This window comes from Pogonomyrmex barbatus, unplaced genomic scaffold (assembly GCF_055798465.1).
Source record: "Pogonomyrmex barbatus isolate J1 unplaced genomic scaffold, ASM5579846v1 scaffold2, whole genome shotgun sequence".
NCBI lineage: Eukaryota > Metazoa > Arthropoda > Insecta > Hymenoptera > Formicidae > Pogonomyrmex > Pogonomyrmex barbatus.
In genome coordinates, this window is record NW_028297116.1 from 21,773,529 (window position 1) to 21,793,264 (window position 19,736).

At 35.9% G+C, this 19,736-nt stretch overlaps 3 protein-coding genes across 9 annotated transcripts in view; 1 reads left to right on the forward strand and 2 right to left on the reverse strand.

Moving 5' to 3' along the window:
* The first annotated feature begins 2,807 nt into the window (after positions 1-2,807).
* Positions 2,808-10,008, forward strand: ear (ENL/AF9-related super elongation complex transcription factor). Its single transcript, XM_011643676.3, has 3 exons — positions 2,808-3,527; positions 3,727-3,992; positions 4,116-10,008. The coding sequence occupies exons 1-3, from the start codon at positions 3,389-3,391 to the stop codon at positions 5,925-5,927; spliced, it is 2,217 nt and encodes a 738-aa protein (XP_011641978.2). The 5' UTR covers positions 2,808-3,388; the 3' UTR covers positions 5,928-10,008.
* A 653-nt stretch (positions 10,009-10,661) lies between these two features.
* Tm2 (tropomyosin 2) lies at positions 10,662-15,472 on the reverse strand. Of its 3 annotated transcripts, none has more exons than XM_011643672.3 (7): positions 15,021-15,472; positions 12,497-12,787; positions 11,896-12,029; positions 11,641-11,829; positions 11,477-11,552; positions 11,134-11,266; positions 10,662-11,037 (listed from the first exon to the last, which is right to left on the reverse strand). In XM_011643672.3, the coding sequence occupies exons 2-7, from the start codon at positions 12,734-12,736 to the stop codon at positions 10,955-10,957; spliced, it is 855 nt and encodes a 284-aa protein (XP_011641974.1). In that variant the 5' UTR covers positions 12,737-12,787; positions 15,021-15,472; the 3' UTR covers positions 10,662-10,954. The 3 variants fall into 3 exon arrangements, with proteins under 3 accessions (XP_011641974.1, XP_088933263.1, XP_088933262.1); XM_089077137.1 differs by lacking the exon at positions 15,021-15,472 and adding an exon at positions 14,687-14,915; XM_089077136.1 differs by lacking the exon at positions 15,021-15,472 and adding an exon at positions 14,168-14,602.
* Positions 15,473-15,671: 199 nt separating this feature from the next.
* Elk (Eag-like K[+] channel) overlaps positions 15,672-19,736 on the reverse strand; it is a 32,651-nt gene continuing 28,586 nt past the window's right edge. For all 5 annotated transcript variants that reach the window (XM_089077129.1, XM_089077130.1, XM_089077128.1 and 2 more), the window contains exon 16: positions 15,672-19,243. In XM_089077129.1, coding sequence (XP_088933255.1) covers positions 19,041-19,243 — 203 coding nt within the window. In that variant the 3' untranslated portion in view covers positions 15,672-19,040. The remainder of the gene's footprint in view (positions 19,244-19,736) is intronic.

Genomic DNA, 19,736 nt, shown 5'->3' on the forward strand with positions numbered 1-19,736 from the left:
AATGAAGCGCGCTACGCGTTGCGTAAACATTTCTCACGTCTGCCCCGTCAATGACTACGACGAAATATTTCACAATATTATCTAACTTATAAAATAATATCTAACTTATGCGAAACTACATCTTTTAGTAACCGAACATTAAATAACGTGTATGTATATATATATATTTCATTAAAGAGTATCGATATGCTCGTTAATCTGGCAGTTCATTCACTCATTTAAATCAGCAGTGGAATGTTGATTAAAAATCGACGACAATTGCGTATATTATTAATATATATTATTAATAACATTAATATCATCCAACGGTAATATTAATTAATAATATATTAATAACACACGCAATAGTCGTCGATTCACAAGCATATCGCGAAACAATACTCTCTAATGAAATATATATATATACACACGTTATTTAATTATTATTTTCGGTTACTAAAAGATGTAGTTTCGTATAAGTTAGATATTATTTGTAATATTATTGAATATTATTAATAATGATGCAATGGGTATTGTTGGCTTCTTCGTTCTTTGGGGTAGAACGAAACCCCTCGGAATACTCAGCCCCTCCGCCACGTCAAGGCCGTACCCATCGTTGGGGTTATCATTTACAAAAAGTCATAAATTTTAAATAAATCGCGCGATATGTACTTATTAAAAAAATATCGTTTTGAATATGTTTATGAATAGCTAATCGTTGATTATTTATTATTATATATTTATTTATTATTATTCATATGTACGGCAACGTTTGGTATCAATTAACAATAAAAGAATATGAGGAAACGCGAAGCGACACGCGCCGCTGCCTGTTCGCCGTACGAACGCCGGATAAAGAATGATAACACGTGAAGCGTTTGTAAACACGGCGCGCGCTGCGCATATCACAGCCACGGCATGTAAACAGTTTTGAAGACCGCGATATCTATAAACGTGTGTCAAACGAAATATTCAATATTGCAAATAAATATCTAACTAATCGTTAAGTTGTAAATGATTCCTTCTGAATAATCTATTATCGTGCATTTGCTTGTTTGTTTAATAGACTAGTTACGACTTATTAAAGTTAGATGTATAGACATCTTACATATCTTATGTGTGTTACAATAAATGATTGTTATAATAAATTAGTTATCGCTATATGTACATATTACAAAATTATAATTAAATTCATATTGAATTTGAAAGTGTCCAATGTAAAGATATGTATTTGGATTAGATTATTAGTTTAAAAGTAATCGTTCGTAATTATCGTGAAACTATTATTATTATTATTATTATTATTATTATTATTATTATTATTGTAGATATATCGTTTCGATTATAATAGAATAAATTATACTAAATACTTTCGACGATATTTATTCATGTTTGCAAATTTTTATATTCCACTCAAAATTTAATTAAATATATTAAGAATTAATTTTATGTTAGATTCCATTTATAAAAAGGCCGTGTAAGACTTTAATTGTTGATGCTTTTGTTGACGCTATCTATGTAATAGTCATAACATGCAAAAAAAAGTGAAATAGTAAAGAGTGGAGACTTCTGCGAAAAAACAATGTTATTTTTTCTTTCAGTTTAAATATTTTTTAAAACTTTTGCAGTTCTTTTATATTTCCCGAAATTCATGTCATGAAAATTAAATTATTTAAAATAAAACACTGAAAACAAGTTATTAGAATAACTTTGAATTGTGCTATTATTTTTGTATTCCTAAAAATTTATTTTATTTTCTGTTATAAAAAGAACTATTAATTTAAAATCCGTCATAATAACAATACTAAATAAACGTCATCCTCCCTTTGTTATCCTCAGTACAGATCAGTAAGATCATTATTCTTCAATTATCTCCGGATCCGCTTATATTACATTAATTATTAATTATATATATATATATATATATATATATATACTCATTAATATTTTTTATTAATAATAATTATAAATTTATATAAATTTTTTGACAAAGAGATATCGACTTAGGGTTAGGGGAAAATTAACCAATCATAATCGAATTATAGAAGAATAATTGACTATGATTCGTCAATTTTTTACAGTTACGGCATAAGTGACAGATTAGTGTCGGTCCACAATAAGTATTTAATCTTTAAGCCGTAAGAAATTGACCAATCATAGTCGATTATTCTTTTCATATTCGACTTACAGCCTCCATAAGTGTCGGTCCACAATAGGTGATTTAAGCTTCAAGAAGTAAGAAATTGACCAATCATAATCGAATATGAAAAAAATAATCGCTTATGATAAATCAATTTCTTACGGTTTAAAGATTAAATATCTATTGTGGATCGAGATTTCTTACGGTTTAAAGATTAAATATCTATTGTGGATCGAAATCAACCCTAAACTAGCCCTCATGCCTTGTGTTCACGATGCTAGAAATCGATCCGAGATCTCGGATGAAAAGAGAATTGACCAATTGCGTTTAAATAATTCGACCACTTAACCAATGCGATCAGAAACATTATCGAATTATTTTATCCTTGTTGTTCATCGATAGTTAAACAAAAATATAAAATATAGGTGCATTCGAGTGTTATTTTTTTTTGAACGCAGCCCAGAGATTAAAAGAACAAGTCTCCTTTTAACGATCAAAATCTCCACTCGACATCCAATGGAAGACTTTTATTCCTAGTTACTATCAAAAGTCTACTTTATCCAACATCTGATTGCTTGTCTTTTCCTGCCCCGACGATCTGATTGAATCGCGCAACATTCATACGTACAAGCCTTTCCACGAGTGAGAGTGTTGCCGATAGATGGCGGCTTCGGTCTTTTTTTTTTCTCGAATATACGGCGAAGGGAGAGCGGGGCACGAGGTTTATGCGGGATCACACGGGAGGACGAGGATCGCCTACGATGCCGACGAGCCTCGTTGGTATAAGGTTTACCTGTTGATAATCGGCACTCGGCGTGACGTGAGAGAACGACAAATCGGAACGAAATTCGTCTGGCGGTTTACTCACAGTGAGCCGGACACGCGTCGGTTCTCCATCGCGGCGGTGAACATTTTCATACAAGAAACAGGCGCGTGCAGAAGCGAATACGCGCCCGCGTTCCGCGTGCATTGATGAGCGGAAAACAAGAGTTGTCATTACAGTACGCACGTAGCCCGGACTGGACCCGCGATGCTTCTCGGTCGCGCGCGCGGATTCTAGACGGTACGCTCGGTTGATCCCGGAAATTTTCCCGGCGATCGTTCGACGACGACAACGACGACGACGACAACGGCCAGTAATCCCATCTCGTCTTCTCCGAGGACGAAAATGTCATGAAACTCAGCGTTCCTTGGAACTCCGCCTGGAACACGGCTGTCCCTTAGTTCTTTCTTTGCGAAACAAAGATCGAGGTCTTTCAGAGAGAGAGGATGGCGATACGAATCACGTTGGAGTGTGGACACTCTTCCACGCTGCGCGAGTGTGTCACCTCCAAGGGATACACTCATGATTGGAAAGTATTTGTACGAGGAGTGAATGATGCTGGGATACATCATTACATTGACAAAGGTAATTCTTTCCCTCTTGCTTCGATTTTCTTTATTACTTTGAAAATATTTATTACTGTATTTATTATCTGCATTCTTGATAAATTTTCTTAGATTTTATTTTTTTACAATATTTTGACAATATTTATATTGTCAATTAATGTAATGTGACAAGATTATCCTTTTTTGATAATATATACATAAAGCTGATCTTTTTTCAGTGGTATTTCTTTTACATAATACTTTTAATAATCCTAAGAGAGTATTGAAAGAACCACCATTTATGGTAGAAGAATCTGGCTATGCGGGTTTTATAATGCCGATTGAAATTTATCTAAAAAATAAAGATGAACCCAAGAAGTTTCAAATATCATATGATCTTCATCTACAGAAGACTGGCCCAACTATTAATAAAGTTATACGTCACGTTGAAGTGATTCGTAATCCTTCTGATGATTTTAGGAAAAAACTATTGAAAGGTGGTGCTGTAAGTATAATTTTAATAATTAGATTTAATTTAAGATTTAATAATTTAAATCTTTGCAGATTTGTGTTTATTGCGCTGTAAAAGTAAAAGCTACATGTCTTTAATTATATTTCATAATTTTAGGTCGCAGTATCTAGTAGAGATGGTTCATTAGAGAAAAGTGATACAAAAACATCCACAATGGTTGGCAAACCAAAACTGAATGGCAGCGAAACCAAAAAGCATCGCATCACTGAATCTAAAACTTCAAACTCATTTCATGATTTATTTGGTCCTCCAATAAAAACAGCACCTGCGAAGATATCACCAGAAAGCAAAAAGACAAGTCAGTCTGATAAAAATTCAGTTTCTAAACCAGTAATTGTTACTGAAAAATCTGACAAAGTAGACAAAACAATTAAAGCGAAAGAAAGTCCTCATAAAGATAGTCGAAAAGATAAGATAGATGAAAAGAAAGATAAGAAGGTTAGAGATAGTTCTAAAGATTCTCTCAAAAGTAAAGAAAAATCTAAGAGACCTCCTAGTCCTGGAAGTAAAAGTCATTCGAGTCCTGGAAGCAAGAGACCAGCGTCACCTGTCCCTACAAAGAAGCCATTAAGTCCTCCTTCATTGACGAAACGACCTTTGTCTCCGAAACCAAAAGAAAAGGAAGCGAAAAAGATTGTACTGGACAAAGAGAAAGATAGTAAAGAGAAGGAAAGGATAAAAAATAATTCCAGGAGTGATGTAGATTCAAAATCTGAGAAGAAGAAGGACAAGAAGAAACACAAAGATGATAGAGATAAAGAAAGAAAGGATAAGTATAAAGAAGTAGAGAAAGGTAATGTTAAAGATGCTACAAAAATAATTGAGAAGAAACCTGATAAAACGGATAAAACGGAGAAATCAGACAAGGAGAAATCACAAGAGTACAAATCGTCAAAAGATGGCAGAAAATCTCCAAAACCTGGGAAAGAAAGTGACAAGGTGAAGGATGATAAAGCAATCAGAGAGAAGTCAGAGAAGAGTGAGAAATCTGACAAAGTGAAAGACGGTAAGGTAGACAAAGACCGACAAAAACATAAACACAAGAAAAGAGACAAGAAGGATAAAAGAGATAGTAAAGACAGAGAGAAAAAGGAAAAGCGCGAAAGAAGCAAGGATGGGAGCGAGAAACAAAATACACCTTCACTAGTCGGGAATCCGTTGTCGTCTCTTTTGACCGAGGTTCCGGAAAGTAGTGATTCAGCACCTTCGGTAGATGATGATTCATTGTCTGAAAGCAAACCTATACTTAATATCAAAAAGGAACCAGAGCATACAGTAATGACCCTGCCAATAGAATCTGCAAAGCCACTTTCCCCTGGTATATCAGTAGAGATGAAGAAAGAGAAAAATGATCGTAGCAGAAAAGATAAATCCAAAGGGAGCAGAGGTGAGGATAGGGAAAGTCGGAAAAGAAAGCGAAGCAAAGAAGACGATGAAATTTCGGTGAAACGTGAAAAGAGGGAGGAATCGGCTTCTCCACCGTTAGAGCCAGTTTCGTCGAGTCAATCTCCAGTCGTGATGGACGTTGACCCAGTCCATCATTCGGACAAGGAGATAAAGAAAGAATTGAAAAAGGAAAAGGATGATCGTGTTGTTAATGTGGCTGACCAGGGATTAAATGACAAAGACAATGAGACTGATGCTGAACAGGTAGCTCCAGATTCTACCAACAGTACCGATGCCGAGATCAACGAGCCACCAGTATTTTCCGAGGATTACGTATCACAACTGAAGGATCTGCAACACAAGATAATGACATTGCAAGACAATGACGAGCTGCAAAGAGTCGTGCAAGTAATCGCAGAGACTGGTCAATACGAAATCACGAAGAAGACGTTCGACTTTGATTTGTGCGCATTGGATCGCAGAACTGTGCAGCGCCTTCAGCAGTTTTTTTCTGCATCGTGACCGTCTGTAGTATAAGGCATGCCGTATTAGCTTATCTAGGTACTTGTGCAAGATACATAAGTTATGTGATCTTGTGAGAGAGACTACATTTTTTTTTTAATGATAAAGAAAGTAATACATAAAACCCCAGAAGAATTTTCGAGTACGCTTTTCAGTTTGATCATCATTGCAATAACTTATGCAGATCATTGCAATAACTTATGCAGATTAGGAATGTTTGCAGTAATTCGTGCAGATTAAAGACTCGTGATAGTAAATATAATACGCAAAATATATTTTTTTAGTTCTTTTTTAAACATTTCTTAAATAATTATCAGCAATTGCTGCGACAATGTATTGGCAAAATCTGGCGAAGTTTGTCAAGGAAATATAGCAGATATCAAATCTGTAATATAGCGCCAATTAATAGTAGAAATCGGATAGAGAACCTTTCAAATATTTACATATTCTGATTTGTAGCAGATAGACGGCAAAAATCGAACAGAATCTGTCTCTAATTGTCTTCATACTGCGTTTGATAGATTTTGCTTGCAATAGATAATTTTCGCTGTGAACATATACCAACAAGCTTCTCTTTCCTTTCTGCTTTTCTGCTATCTTTATTATCTTTTATGATTATGTTTTTATTTATTTTATTAGTCTAATCATCTTTTCTATTTTTATAGATTTTTCTTTTTTGAAAATATAGATTCTATTCAACATTCAAATTTCTTTTCCGAAAAGATTAATTCAATCTTTGTTTAAATAGTTTATGTAAAAATAAAACTTAGATTATTTAATATTTAACATTAATTGTTTCTATTATTGACATCTAAAATTTAATATAAGTAACAAATTAGTTACTTATATTTATTTATTATACATTATTAAAAGTGTCCAACATATATAATCAGATTCAGCATATACAGATAATAGATAGATTCAACATAATAAATACAAAAGTACAATGCATAAGAATCCAACATATGGAAGACTGAGAATCATAGTGGTGTAAGTCAGAAAAACGGAAAAATATTATAAATAACTTATTTTGAATAATAAGTTATTTTCAATTCACAAATATTCACAAATATTTTTTCTCTTCTTTGGTCTTCATTTAATTTCACAGAGATAAATTAAATATTAGTTTGTATCAAGAAATATCTTATTTGTCATAATTGTTTTCTTTGGTTTGTTTTCTATTGTTTTCTACAGGTTGCACTCACTTACATCACTATTTTCAGCCCTCCCCAAATGTAAAGATTTTTCCAACATGAAAGATAAAACGTATGGAAAAATACATAAACATTTAGCGCTTTGTTATTTTCTAGAGTATTTGCAATATTCTTTTGGGGTGTTTAAAGTCATCTTAATAATGCATTTATTATATTATGTGGGCAAAAATGATTTTATAACAACACGTGTCACACAGCACTGATTTAGTAACAAATATAAATGCGAGCGTCATATCTGCTTTGTAATATATACAGATATACATTTTCCCTCATCCAAAATATAAATGTAAACATACATGCTATGCACATATATGCGCGCGCGCGCGCGCGCACACACACACACACACACACACACACACACACACACACACACACACACACATGTATATATATATATTATAAATTTTTACTTATTTATTAATATTTTTGTACAGATTACATTATAGACTAATGCTTATATATATATATATATATATATATATATATATATATATATATATACATACATACATTAAACAGAAATATCAGGCTTACAATAATCTAATGATAGCATGTATTTATATACATATTTAGGCAATGAAAGAGTTATATGAGTTAACTCGTGTGATGCTAAGATATATATTAAATTAAATGTAAGCATCTCTCTCTCTAAAAAAATTCATTTTATTTCAACGTAAAATATTTTCTATTAGGAGATTGTATTATAAAATTATATACAAAAGAGGAATACATTATTATGTATTGGCGGAGCATCATTAAATCTTTCAAGATCGCGATTGTGATCTGTTCGATAAAAATTTCTATATCAAAAGTTAATATCATTAGTGAATGTATGGAGCATATCATGATGTAAATCATGTTTTACTTTTACTGCTTCATTGCTACTTTTAACTGCACTGCATGATTTGTTAATTAAGATTGGCATACTTACATGTAGCATTGTCGTACACATTGAGTACTTTCCTTTTGGACTTTCACTTCACAATCCAATAAACTGTCTAATTTTCTCAGCATTGGAAAATGTACATAGTACAAGATATTAGATAGCAAAATATAATCTTGTATGATATCAGTCATGATGTTACGTGCAATTGAAGCATCAAATGTCATATTTTGATAATGTTAAAAATAAACAAAATGTGTGTGTGTGTGTGTGTGTGTGTACACACATATACAAAATGTGTGTATACTTAAATTAAGACTATGTATAGTTATTTTTTTGTGCGCAATTTATAAGAATGTTAACAAAGCACGCGAAATGTCGTGCGTTTACGCAGTTGTATTTTAAAAGGTATGCCGTTGTGTCGATCGAATTATGTACACGTGTGCGTATGTATGTTGCGTATGCCTGTCGATTGAAATACTCAATGTTATGTCGTTCTGCATATGCATTGTCGTAACAAAACACGAATAAATGGAAGAACGTCTTTTAAAATGGTGTCGCATCGAATATCTTCGAGTGTCAACATTCTTTAATCATGTTTTTCTTTTCAATAATGTATGCTTCGTTTTCTGATTTCGTACATAAAAAAATTCGTAAAAAATCATCTAATCATCGCAAAAGATTTCTTATTTAATGAAAAAATATTAACAGGATTTATGATCTTTTCTATCTAAAGAGGCACACGCATTCAGATAGATTTATATGCCAGAAAATTTTGTAATGACAACGTTTATATTATATCACTATGAGATTAGTTTCATAAATCAAAGTTTTATACACATATATATTTGAATATTGATAATGAATGCAAAGTTTTTATCATCGCTTGTTAATAACTTAATTCAGTACACATATAAACAAAGATGTTATAATCACATTCGTGATCAATTTGATCGATATATTATAATTGAACTCATTCTCTCCTTTCTTTAACATCATTTTTAAATCGTTATCGTACGATTAAAGTATTAAAAAGATATAAAGATTCTTTAAATTTATTTTGACGAACGTGTCGATTGCAACATGTATATTCTCTATGACATGTTATAGCGTTTTATTCATGTAATTAAATGACAAGATATTTTTTTACATTGGAAGACATAAAATAATAAGACTAGAGGTAGATTTTTTAGATGCCCTTTTCAGACATCGCAAACAAATTTTTTGTTACAAAAAATTTTGCGAATAACAAGTTTTACGAATGTCCATCGGATCAAGCTTGTCTGATTAAAGAAATATACGTCACGAAGCATCCTCGTGAATATTCAGGATTTATAATCAATCTGAAAGATTCGTAAATATGAATGAAAATAACACGCGTTTTTGACGCGTGTGATATGTTGTACATATGTCTAATATATTGTTACGTGATTATGCAATCTCTTTATAAATATAAATTCTGCTGTATTTTACATTAAATGTAGCTTTTTAAAGTTTAAAATTCTATTTAATATAAAGATTGCAGTTTTATCCGTTATTACGAACCGAAAATCATGTAATTATATTTAACGTTGTACGGGTCATTTATGATCGTATTTGAACAGTATATGAACAGTGATACGCGATGTACATTAATAATAATAATATTATGTGAAATGTATCAGAGTATACTTGATTTAATCATTATGGCGTAATATTTGCTTGTATGCTTAATTGCATATGCGTAGTCGCTAAGATTATTGTAATGTGGTTTTGTAAGAATTTGTAGATGAATGTTGTATAAAGCTCTTAAGTGCACAAGAATCATTTCTCTTATTTACATGTATATACATAATAGACAGAATAGCGTGCAAAATGAGAAATGATTGATGACTTTGGAGGCATAGTACAAGACAAAACTGCTCGATTTATATCTTATTTGATGATATACATTCTATGTACATTTATTAAATATATTAAAAGATAATAGATGTCTCGAGAGAAACGATTTAAATGCTTTTTAATACCTGTAGTTAAATCGAGAACATTGATTTAATGTTCTCGATACGACTAGTATTCCTATGAAGAGATTATAATGAAAATCGAGATGCGAGCATTTTATGAATTAAATAAATGATTTAAAATTCTGAAATGACACATTTATCATTTTTTAAATGTAATCCTCTTTTGTACCATGAAGATGCGAAATAGTTTCCTCGAAGGGGGGAGGGGGGTTGCAATTTAAAAATCAAATCATATTTACTTTTAAAAATTTACATACGATATATTTTCACTTTCAGAAGTATTTTCATTTTTTTCTTCTAATATTCTTAATATTCTGAAGGTTTAAGAAAGAGCTCAAGAATCGATTTAAGAACTGATAAATAATTCTGATGTAAAGCCCCCATCTACTTTATTTGTAAACAATAAAAAATTGAGTAGTTTTCTTCTTAACACAAAGGAAATTAATATCCTGCTTATAAATTCAAAATTTATATCTTCGAATGATTATAAAGAACCTTTATTCGTTTTTTTTCTTCTTGCATGAAGACATAGAGATATTATGAACATAGAGATATGTTTTGCCTGTACACCATTATACGAGGCTGTAGAAAAAATATCGCTTGATTGAAATAGAAATGCGCTTTCATCTCTTTATTGAGTTTGTTACTGTTTATTGACTGTCCCTTAATCTTTCGTACAATAATATAACAGAATAGAATTGATCGCGACCTAGTCACGTCGATAATTTCCATTATAACAATATTAATTACAAAGGACGTGAGTGTAGTGTATCATGTGTATCATGTTCACGGCATTAATTTTTCAGCCATGCCTCTCCTCTCCGTCAAACGACATTGATGTTGAGCTGTAACGGTTCGCAAAAATACAGAATGTTGGTTTCCCGACAAGAAGATTATTAGGCACAAAACATAGCGAGATAAAATAATCTAATATCCTGCCAATTCGGCGAACGTCGAGTCCATTTCATCGGCCAGCGACTTGTATCTGTCCTTGTTGATGCCCAATTCATCTGAAACGCAAGATGATTTTATTTTCATTCGCCGCTTGTGACGAAAAAAATAGTTATATATATATATATTTGAGTAAAAAAAATATAAATTCTCACCTTCGAGCCTGTCAACCTCCTTCTGGAGCTTCTTGACGGTCTTTTCGGCAAATTCTGCGCGAGCTTCGGCTTCCTTTAGTTTGACCGTCAAAGTCTTCAATTGACGCTTGAATTCTTCGACTCGTTGATTGGCCTGAAAACACATATGATGATTTAGTTTAATAAAATATTTATGGTGAGTTATAAAAATCAAATGAATTTTAAATATTTTAACATTTTCATTAATTAATATTTAACATTAACATATTGTTATTGTACCAAAGAATTTATCCTCTCGAACGAAACAAATGTAATACTTTGCTATTTACTTAAAAAAAAAAAAAAAAAAAAATCACAAACGTACCTTTTCTTCGGAGACTTCCAATGATTTCAAGCTGTTACCAACAACTTTCAACTCTTCTTCCAGCTCCATGATCTTGCTATGAAATACGGGAAACGAAGTTACAAAAATATGACCGAGTTTATTTCATTTATTTTGGCATTACGCCAGAATGATCTAACACTTACGCCTCGCCAGATTTCACACGATCCTCCGCGACTTCGAGCTCGTCCTCAACGAAGGCCAGCTTGCGCGACACTTCATCAGATTTTCCGTCGGCGTCCTCCGCGAGCAGGCGAGCCTCCTTCAGCTGGTTCGTCAGTTGGTCCATCCTCTCCTCGTCCTGCTGCGCCCGGTTTTCCAATACTTTGCACATACTGCAATCGTATCACATTTCGTAATGTGGCACAGGGACGGACAGGTCGATTAAGTCGTACAATTACCGGCTAGACTCGTCAGCGGCCTGCGACGCCTCGGTCAGCTTGGCGGTCGCGGTGTTCAGTCGTTCCTCCGAGCGCTCGAGGTCCTCCTCAATAAGCTGTACTTTTCGGTTAAGGGCAGCGACCTCGGATTCAGCCTGGAGAAGTCAAATATACAAGGATAGACGAGAAATTTATATATACGACTCTTTATTGTTCATAAAATATGACACAGCAATAACGTTGTATGGTATAATATCACAGAAACGATAATATCACAGGACGATTATGTTGAACTTAAAAATTTGGCCAGATTCATGCAACCAAAATAATTTTGTTGAATCGTCAAAATAATTAGGGCACTTAAGAATAGTAGATACCGCAAATATTTTGGATATTCTATTCAATTAAGTTGAATCATCCTATATAATATTATTTTAATGGTCCAAGAAAATTATTCTCAGATCTGAGTCTGAGCCAATTTTTATTTAATTAATAAATATTTCAATAAAACTATTTATTTTCTTTCCGTGAACACAATGAACACAGAAAATAGAATTATACACGATGAAAATCTTTAATGACCCCGTTAAAGTTACAATGGAGTTATGTACATAAAACTTACGTTGGTAAGAGACTTTTCGCGATCCTCGAGATCCTTGTTAGCCTGCTCGAGAGCTTGCTTGTTAGCCTCCAGATCCGCCTCAACCTGAGTTAATTTTTTCCTGAGGTCCGCGACTTCCTCGAGGACCTTGTCCGCGCGCAAATTCGCATCTTTCGCCTGCGCTTCGCAGGTATCGGCCTTGTCCATAGCATTGTCTTTCTCAAGCTTCATCGCTTGCATTTTCTTCTTGATGACATCCATGCTGGCGGCTTTGTTTTGCGAACTGCGTTACCAACGAAATTACCGAGTTTGCTGAAAATAACGTTCATGTTAAATTCCACCTCTCTCGTTACGAATGACCGAATCGCGTTTTTTTGGACGCGAGAGGATGGCGCATTTGGATGATTTCTCCGTTGGTGATTGGAGATGACGGCTGCATTTTGCAGCCCCTCCGAAAATATGCGCGGGGCGCAAGAGCGCGGCCCGCGAACCATCGAGTACGACGGCTTCTGCAAAGCCATAATTCCGGTAGGTGATCGCAACGCGTAAGCACGAGGAGGAGCACGCATCAGGGCGTCTACGGAAATAGCATCTACAGCCCGATTCTATAAATATGTGCGGAACGCTCGGCGGCGAAGCTCTGACGCCGCGCCGCGCCGCGCCGCGCCCTGCCGCGCAAGAAGAGGCCAAAACGTAACGAGTGTAACCCAGAAGAACGGGCTTTACTTGGCCGCCACCGTCGACCGACATTCGATCTAACCGACGCGTATTAATAGCATTTTACAAAACTTCGGCAAGTCGCTCTCGCTCGCGATCGCGGCCGCCAACGCGCGAATTTTACGCTCGCGAATCCGAGAGTCGTCTTTCTCGCCGCGAGAGACGCGCGTTTCACATATGGAAAATTCATGCATCTCCCCGATGACAATATGGGAAAATTAACGCGCGAGAATGTAAATAAATGTATTTAACGCCATGAACAACGATATTGCAATATGCAAACGAGAGTATCACTATGCAAATTTTTAATACATTAGAGATGATTATATTTATCATACAAAATAATCGAATTTATAATCACGCGGAGAAGATTCAAAGCAATATAACGCGTGAAACAACGTTAAAGCAGAAATACCGTTAAGACGATAGTTGCATGCAACAATATAATATGTTATATTGATTTTCAATATGTATAAAGTTATCTCTTAAGTATCCTGCGTGTCGCGTAAATGGTTTCTCTCGAGAGACCAAGAACGAAAGTATCCAATTGCTTCGCGATTTATTTTTCAAAAAAGAAAGAAAGAAAAAAAAAAGAGAAAAAGAAGATATCCGAATTGCCGTAGAAATGATCGAGATATTATTATTTACGTTGTGTCGTGTGATCCCGAGATATTAATAACTTGCCGAGGACCGCAGCTGATTACATTTGTCATCTGATGTCAAAGTGACACCCGCGTACCGTATTATAGTTATTACTCCTATCATCGAGAAAGTTGCGACAATTTACGACGATTACGTTGTCGCATCGCGGATGTTCACCGCGGGTAATTTTTTATCGACCTTCGAGTCGATAAATTTATCATGTTACATAAAGGAGTATGTATTCGAGGGGCATTATATTCAGGAAAGTAAGTGTATGTATAACATAATCGGATCAGCGCATGCACGCGGTTGACAGTTACAAATGCTACTTACGGCATTGCTTTATGTTAGGCCCGAAAGCAAATTCCTGAAGCGTTAGCAGAGCTGTTATTATTTGGCAGCGGTTAGATAGTCTCGCAAAGCTGTCCAGTCTCCGACATTGCGGGTCTTCGTGAAACGAATATAGCGCTTCCTGTAAGAAACGTCGTCCGTCGTCCATAATAAGAAGAATATAAATGAAATTGGACAGATTTCGTAAGCCAGAGCAGATAGATTTGCCGTGTATCAGAAACACGCGTTAGATATTCGGAAATGGCGGACGAATCACACAGAGTCGGATTAATTTCGAGCACTGAATAGCAATCGGCACTGACTCGCTTATTGCGATTTTTTTTTTTTTTTTTTTCAGCACTTCCTCCTCTACGGGATGGCATTTTCGCATGGCACGTTCTAATAACACTCGTGTTTCAATCAACATGATCATTCCCGCGATACCTTTCACTGCTCTCACTGTGATGATTGATATTCGCACAGAAGATTATATCCTAAAAAAAAAAAAAAAATGCTACTTACAGAAACCGCCAGATATCCCGACGTATCGCTAAAATTCCGGAGTTAAAGCTCCATAAAAGTTCAAGTGCTGTTGGTTAGTAACGGCACTATCGGTCGTAAAATCCGAAGTGATGATCTTCGTCTTCGTCGCCACTTCCGTTCTCCACTCGCCGACGAGAGTTCGTTCCCCATCGCTCTGTCTCGCATGTCTCGGAGGGTAAAGCGTAGAAGACAGAAAGTGGTAGCCAGAGAAAGAGAGAGAAAAAGAGAGAGACAGAGAAAGAGAAGAAAAGCGAAGCGAAGCGTTTTCACTGCGGGAAAAGTGCGTTTTCGACGACGACGATGATGCACTTACCAATCCCGAGCGATCGGAGCAGCGTGAGACGAGTATCTGAGCGGAGAACGGAAAAGCCGTCGGGCGAAAAGCGCGCGGCGGAAGGACGCGTGTCGCGTCTTCGCTGGTGGGGAGCCCAAAAATGGACCGCCGCGAGCCCCCCGTAACACGTTTATTTTCTGCTCCCGCGGACCTAAGATCTGTCGTATCTTCGTCCGTCGCTGGAGCGCGACGCGTCGGCGGCCGCCCAGCATCCGTGCTCGAGCATCGTCATTGTGACGGCATCCGCGACGTTCGCTCGCCTTTCAGCGAAAGGGGTTAATTCCTGACGGATCGTCGGGAGATAGATGCCTTCGGAAGTAAGCCGTTTCGCGATCTCCGGGCGAGAGATGCGCCTGCATCTCCCAAAGTGGCTGTGAGGTTTTTACCTTGATCGTTTCGTTGAATCAACCGCTTCGAGTTCGTGATTTTTTTTTTACGATCACTGATGCAATAATCGAGAAACTTTTAAACTCCCTTTGCGGAGAAAAAGAAGAATATACATATATATATATATACACACACACACACACACACACATACACACACACACGTATATATTTTTTTTGCAAAATTGTAATTACTTTAGGAAGAAATTTTGACGCGCGCGAAGAGAATATTTGTTTCACAGTGTAGCTTATAATTATTTTTTATTTATTATTATTTGTAACCCATCTGTCGAACAAAGAATGCCACTTATAAGCACATTGTACAAGTGTTTAAAAATATTTACAAACGTTCAGATATATATATTTTTATAAGGATTAACGTCGTAGAAGAAATACCTATTTTTTTTCTCTTTCTTTCTCTCTCTTTCTTCCTCCTCTTTCGTATTTCCTGTTTTATTTCCGTCTGTCGCTCGGCGAATCATTTTTAAAGATTGTTTCGCTTCTCTACCCTCGTTTCACCTGTTGCCAGACATTTATCGTCGTGAAAAAAATAAATCTTTATTTTAAGGCCGTCATTTGAAGTTTCCTACCTAGTTCGGTAAATGTATAATGAAAAACACGACTGCGCAGAGCTCGAAACTTTGGATAATCTCTTGACGTCATACGTAAATATGCGGCTTATTTTTGTACGCGCAGTTATGTATACGTATAATAATTCTGAATTAACCCCTTACGGCGCAGCGTCATCAGGTGTATACGCAATCCGATAAAAATTTCTATTTCTCTCCAAGATTTTATCGCATCATTCCAAATGGCAAACTATTTGTCTCACAATCTATTCTCTCCATAGAATCTTTCGTAAATGTTATTGCCGATGAAAATATTAAATTTCTCTTCCCTTTAAAGAGGTAGGATACTTTAATATCTATTTTTACATCACTGACACACGCCTGTTTTGTGAGTGCAATCTTTCACGATGGGAAAGTGGGGCTGCACGATAAGGGATTAACGTGAACAACGTTGCTAACGTTTGTTTCCTTTGTACGTTCAATCAGCTAGTCAAAAAATATTCTTAAAGATATTCTTAACGAGGTCCTCGACTTCGAGCAGATAATTAGGAAGAAAATTTTTTTTATTACGTTTGTGCTTATTGACCGTCTTATGGATAGATTCCGATCGGGAGGATCGCGCTTACTTACCTCGCAGTCCTGTTTAGAAGTGTAAAAAGTGGTAGAAGTCACGAAGAGTGTCAGATAACATGTTACAATATATACCTAGCTTGAATTATAATGCGAGGAGCATAGAAATAGTATAACAAAATATATGAAATATTTATAAAACAGCTCCTTCCAGCGGTATTTGTGAAAAAAATATCTCTCATATTTCTCACCTAATAAAAGTTTTCAAGTAATTTCGTGTGCTTTTCCGATATTACATAATTACTTTTTCCCCTTGCGCGATAGCCGCTTGATAAACCGAGAATCGACCAATATATATATTTTTCAATATCAGATAATCCAGGATTACCGAAACAATCGAACAGATATACGGACATTATTAAATATATCACATACGAGGAATTGAGCTCTAATAAATTTGGTTCGTAGCACGGCGGATTTTTCACAAATAACGACGGAAGTACTTGAACGAACGTAGTCGTGCATGGCCAAAGCCGTGCCTTATCACATATTTTTTTAACGTCGCTTTTCTCTATATATATGTACACGTCTGATTAATCTACGATGTACTTATAGATAAATACAGATTCCCGTGACGCGGCGATCTCACGATGGACACAGATGGATCCCTCGAGGGATTATTCGCGCCGTAAGACGGAGCGTCACTTCCGGAAATCGCCAAATCGTCGTCTCCTCTGCCGAAGACGTGCCCGTTCGTATCGTTTAACGTATCTACTTAACGAACATACTACGAATACCCTCTAGATTGGACGTCGATGGTGTACATTGAAAATGTGTGTTATGTGCACATTATTGCTACCCTAACTTTTGGATAAACGAACTCGTAACGAACTCTCTCGTGATACCCCCATGGAATTAGCCTCGCCGTGACGGAGAGCAGCGCGAAGCGATCGGCTTGTTTCAGCGGAGACAGACACAACTTAATCGTAATAGCGAAGACCGATATTCTTCAAAGCTGACGCGTTTATTATGAGCATGAATTAAATGTACGCGTACGACTATCTACAAAATTATATATATATATAATTATTTATATGTCGAGTAGAAAACGCTTTATATAGGTTTCACATAGGTGGTGTAGACTTTTAGGTTTCCAGGATACGCAGGCTATAGACGGCAGGATAATTATAATTCTTGGATTGTTTCGAGGCGCACGTTTTCAACGTACGTTCTGTAATCATTAAATTATATAGTTGCATAGTGAAGCATAGCGCAGGCGAGAGTCTATTTCATTCGAGAGAACGAATATACTATTTTGAGAACGGAAAGAGCAGAGATATATAAAGTCAGGTATTATCCTGTTTGGCAGTGAGAAATGCCTAGGACAATGTTTTTTTTATATATATATATATATATATATATATATATATATATATATATAGTATCGCTTAACCCTTGAATGCAGATTTTAATCAAACTTTTATATGTAATAATGTATACATAATTATACATAAAAAAATATATTTAGAAAATTTTGAATTTAAAAATATTTTTATTGGAATATATTATCTACTTACTGATTATAAATAATACTAACAAATTGTAGAAATAAATGTATATCGCTCGATGAGATATTATAATCGGACATATATCGATATACGTACATTTATATCGTAATATGAGACATAAAAAATATTTGTATAATAATGTTTTTCGCTTTTGCCTAAACAAAATACCGTAAGTGTACTTGCTCTGATATGCATATCACGTCAGTCTTAATTTATCTCATCTTGTAATCAACACGACCGGGTGCATTCAAGAGTTAAATATTGCAACGAGACTGACGAATTGACATTAACGACGAAAGGAAACATAAATGTCAATTTACGAGTAATCTAGTATCGCGCGAACGAGCGAACTTACGTTACAATGAATTATATTACGAGCCCGAATATGCATTATGCGTTATCGACCGTGATTTGAAATGACCACTTTTTGATCAATATCATATTTATATATCATCGGTCATTCGTTCCTATCGCGGACTGCGGACCAATTCCCCAACAACATTTTCCGCGTTTATTCAGTTTTTACTTTATCAGAAATTATTCCATTCTGTTAACATTAAAGCGATAGAATGTTTATCCCGATGAACAAGTCCAACAAAGTTTGACAAAATCGTGATTAACCTGCCAATCAAACATTATTGCCTCCAGCCTGTAGCTTTGGGATTATCGCGTTGATCGAATCAGTTAGCTATTAGAAGATTAATTTTCCCAAGCCTCCGAATCGAAATATTTCAAATATCGTTTCCTCCTTATGCGCAAAATTATTTCATCGTTAAATTTACTAGACTTGCAATTTCGCCATGTTTTTCCGATCCGGGTGTCTTTTTCGTTTTCACGCCGATCGAGAAATGGATTTTTGAGCGGAGTGTGGATTTTTGCAGGCTCCTGCCGTAGGACTTAACCAGTTCAACTATCGAACGGATCGAACTTTAATGAGCGTGACTCCGGAAGACGTCGCAACGCCTGATAGAGCGACGTGTTGTCGGCGTCGCCGGCGCTGAAGCGGTGCCACAGCTTGTTGTCGGGATCCCAGGCTGAATTGGGCGGCCTGTATAATCGAGGAATGTGCGGAGCGTCGCGAGTAATTCCAAAAACGTAGCTGTCGTTTCCTGAAATCGGTCCAAAAGCAGAATCTTGAGACTCCGTCAACGCCCGAGACGGGAACTTATGCCGGGGTCTCCATTATTGCAGATGCGCGTGGAGAACCGCTGGGCAGAATTTGTAACTACGGCGATTATTACGCGACTCGTAGAGTGAATAAATGCGCGCGTGTCGGTCGTGTCACGAAGTGGTTATTTTTCACGAAGAGATACCCCTGCCAGAAGAGAAAATATCCCCGCGCAAAACATATGTTCGTGTATCAGAGAGATGATTCAAGTGACTCGCGCGCGAGGGAATATCCCTCGTGTAGGACGTTAAGGTGAAAGGGTATCTATCCCTTTTGCAAGGGGATTTAGCCCCCTTTGGAAGTTCAAGTTCACCATTGCGTAATCCTTTTATGAAGGCACTTCTTGTGGAAACGTACGAGAAAACGGAAAGACACAATTTCCCCCGTAACGTATAGAGATATCTCCGCTCTGTAAGAGAAAACGTAATGGAGAA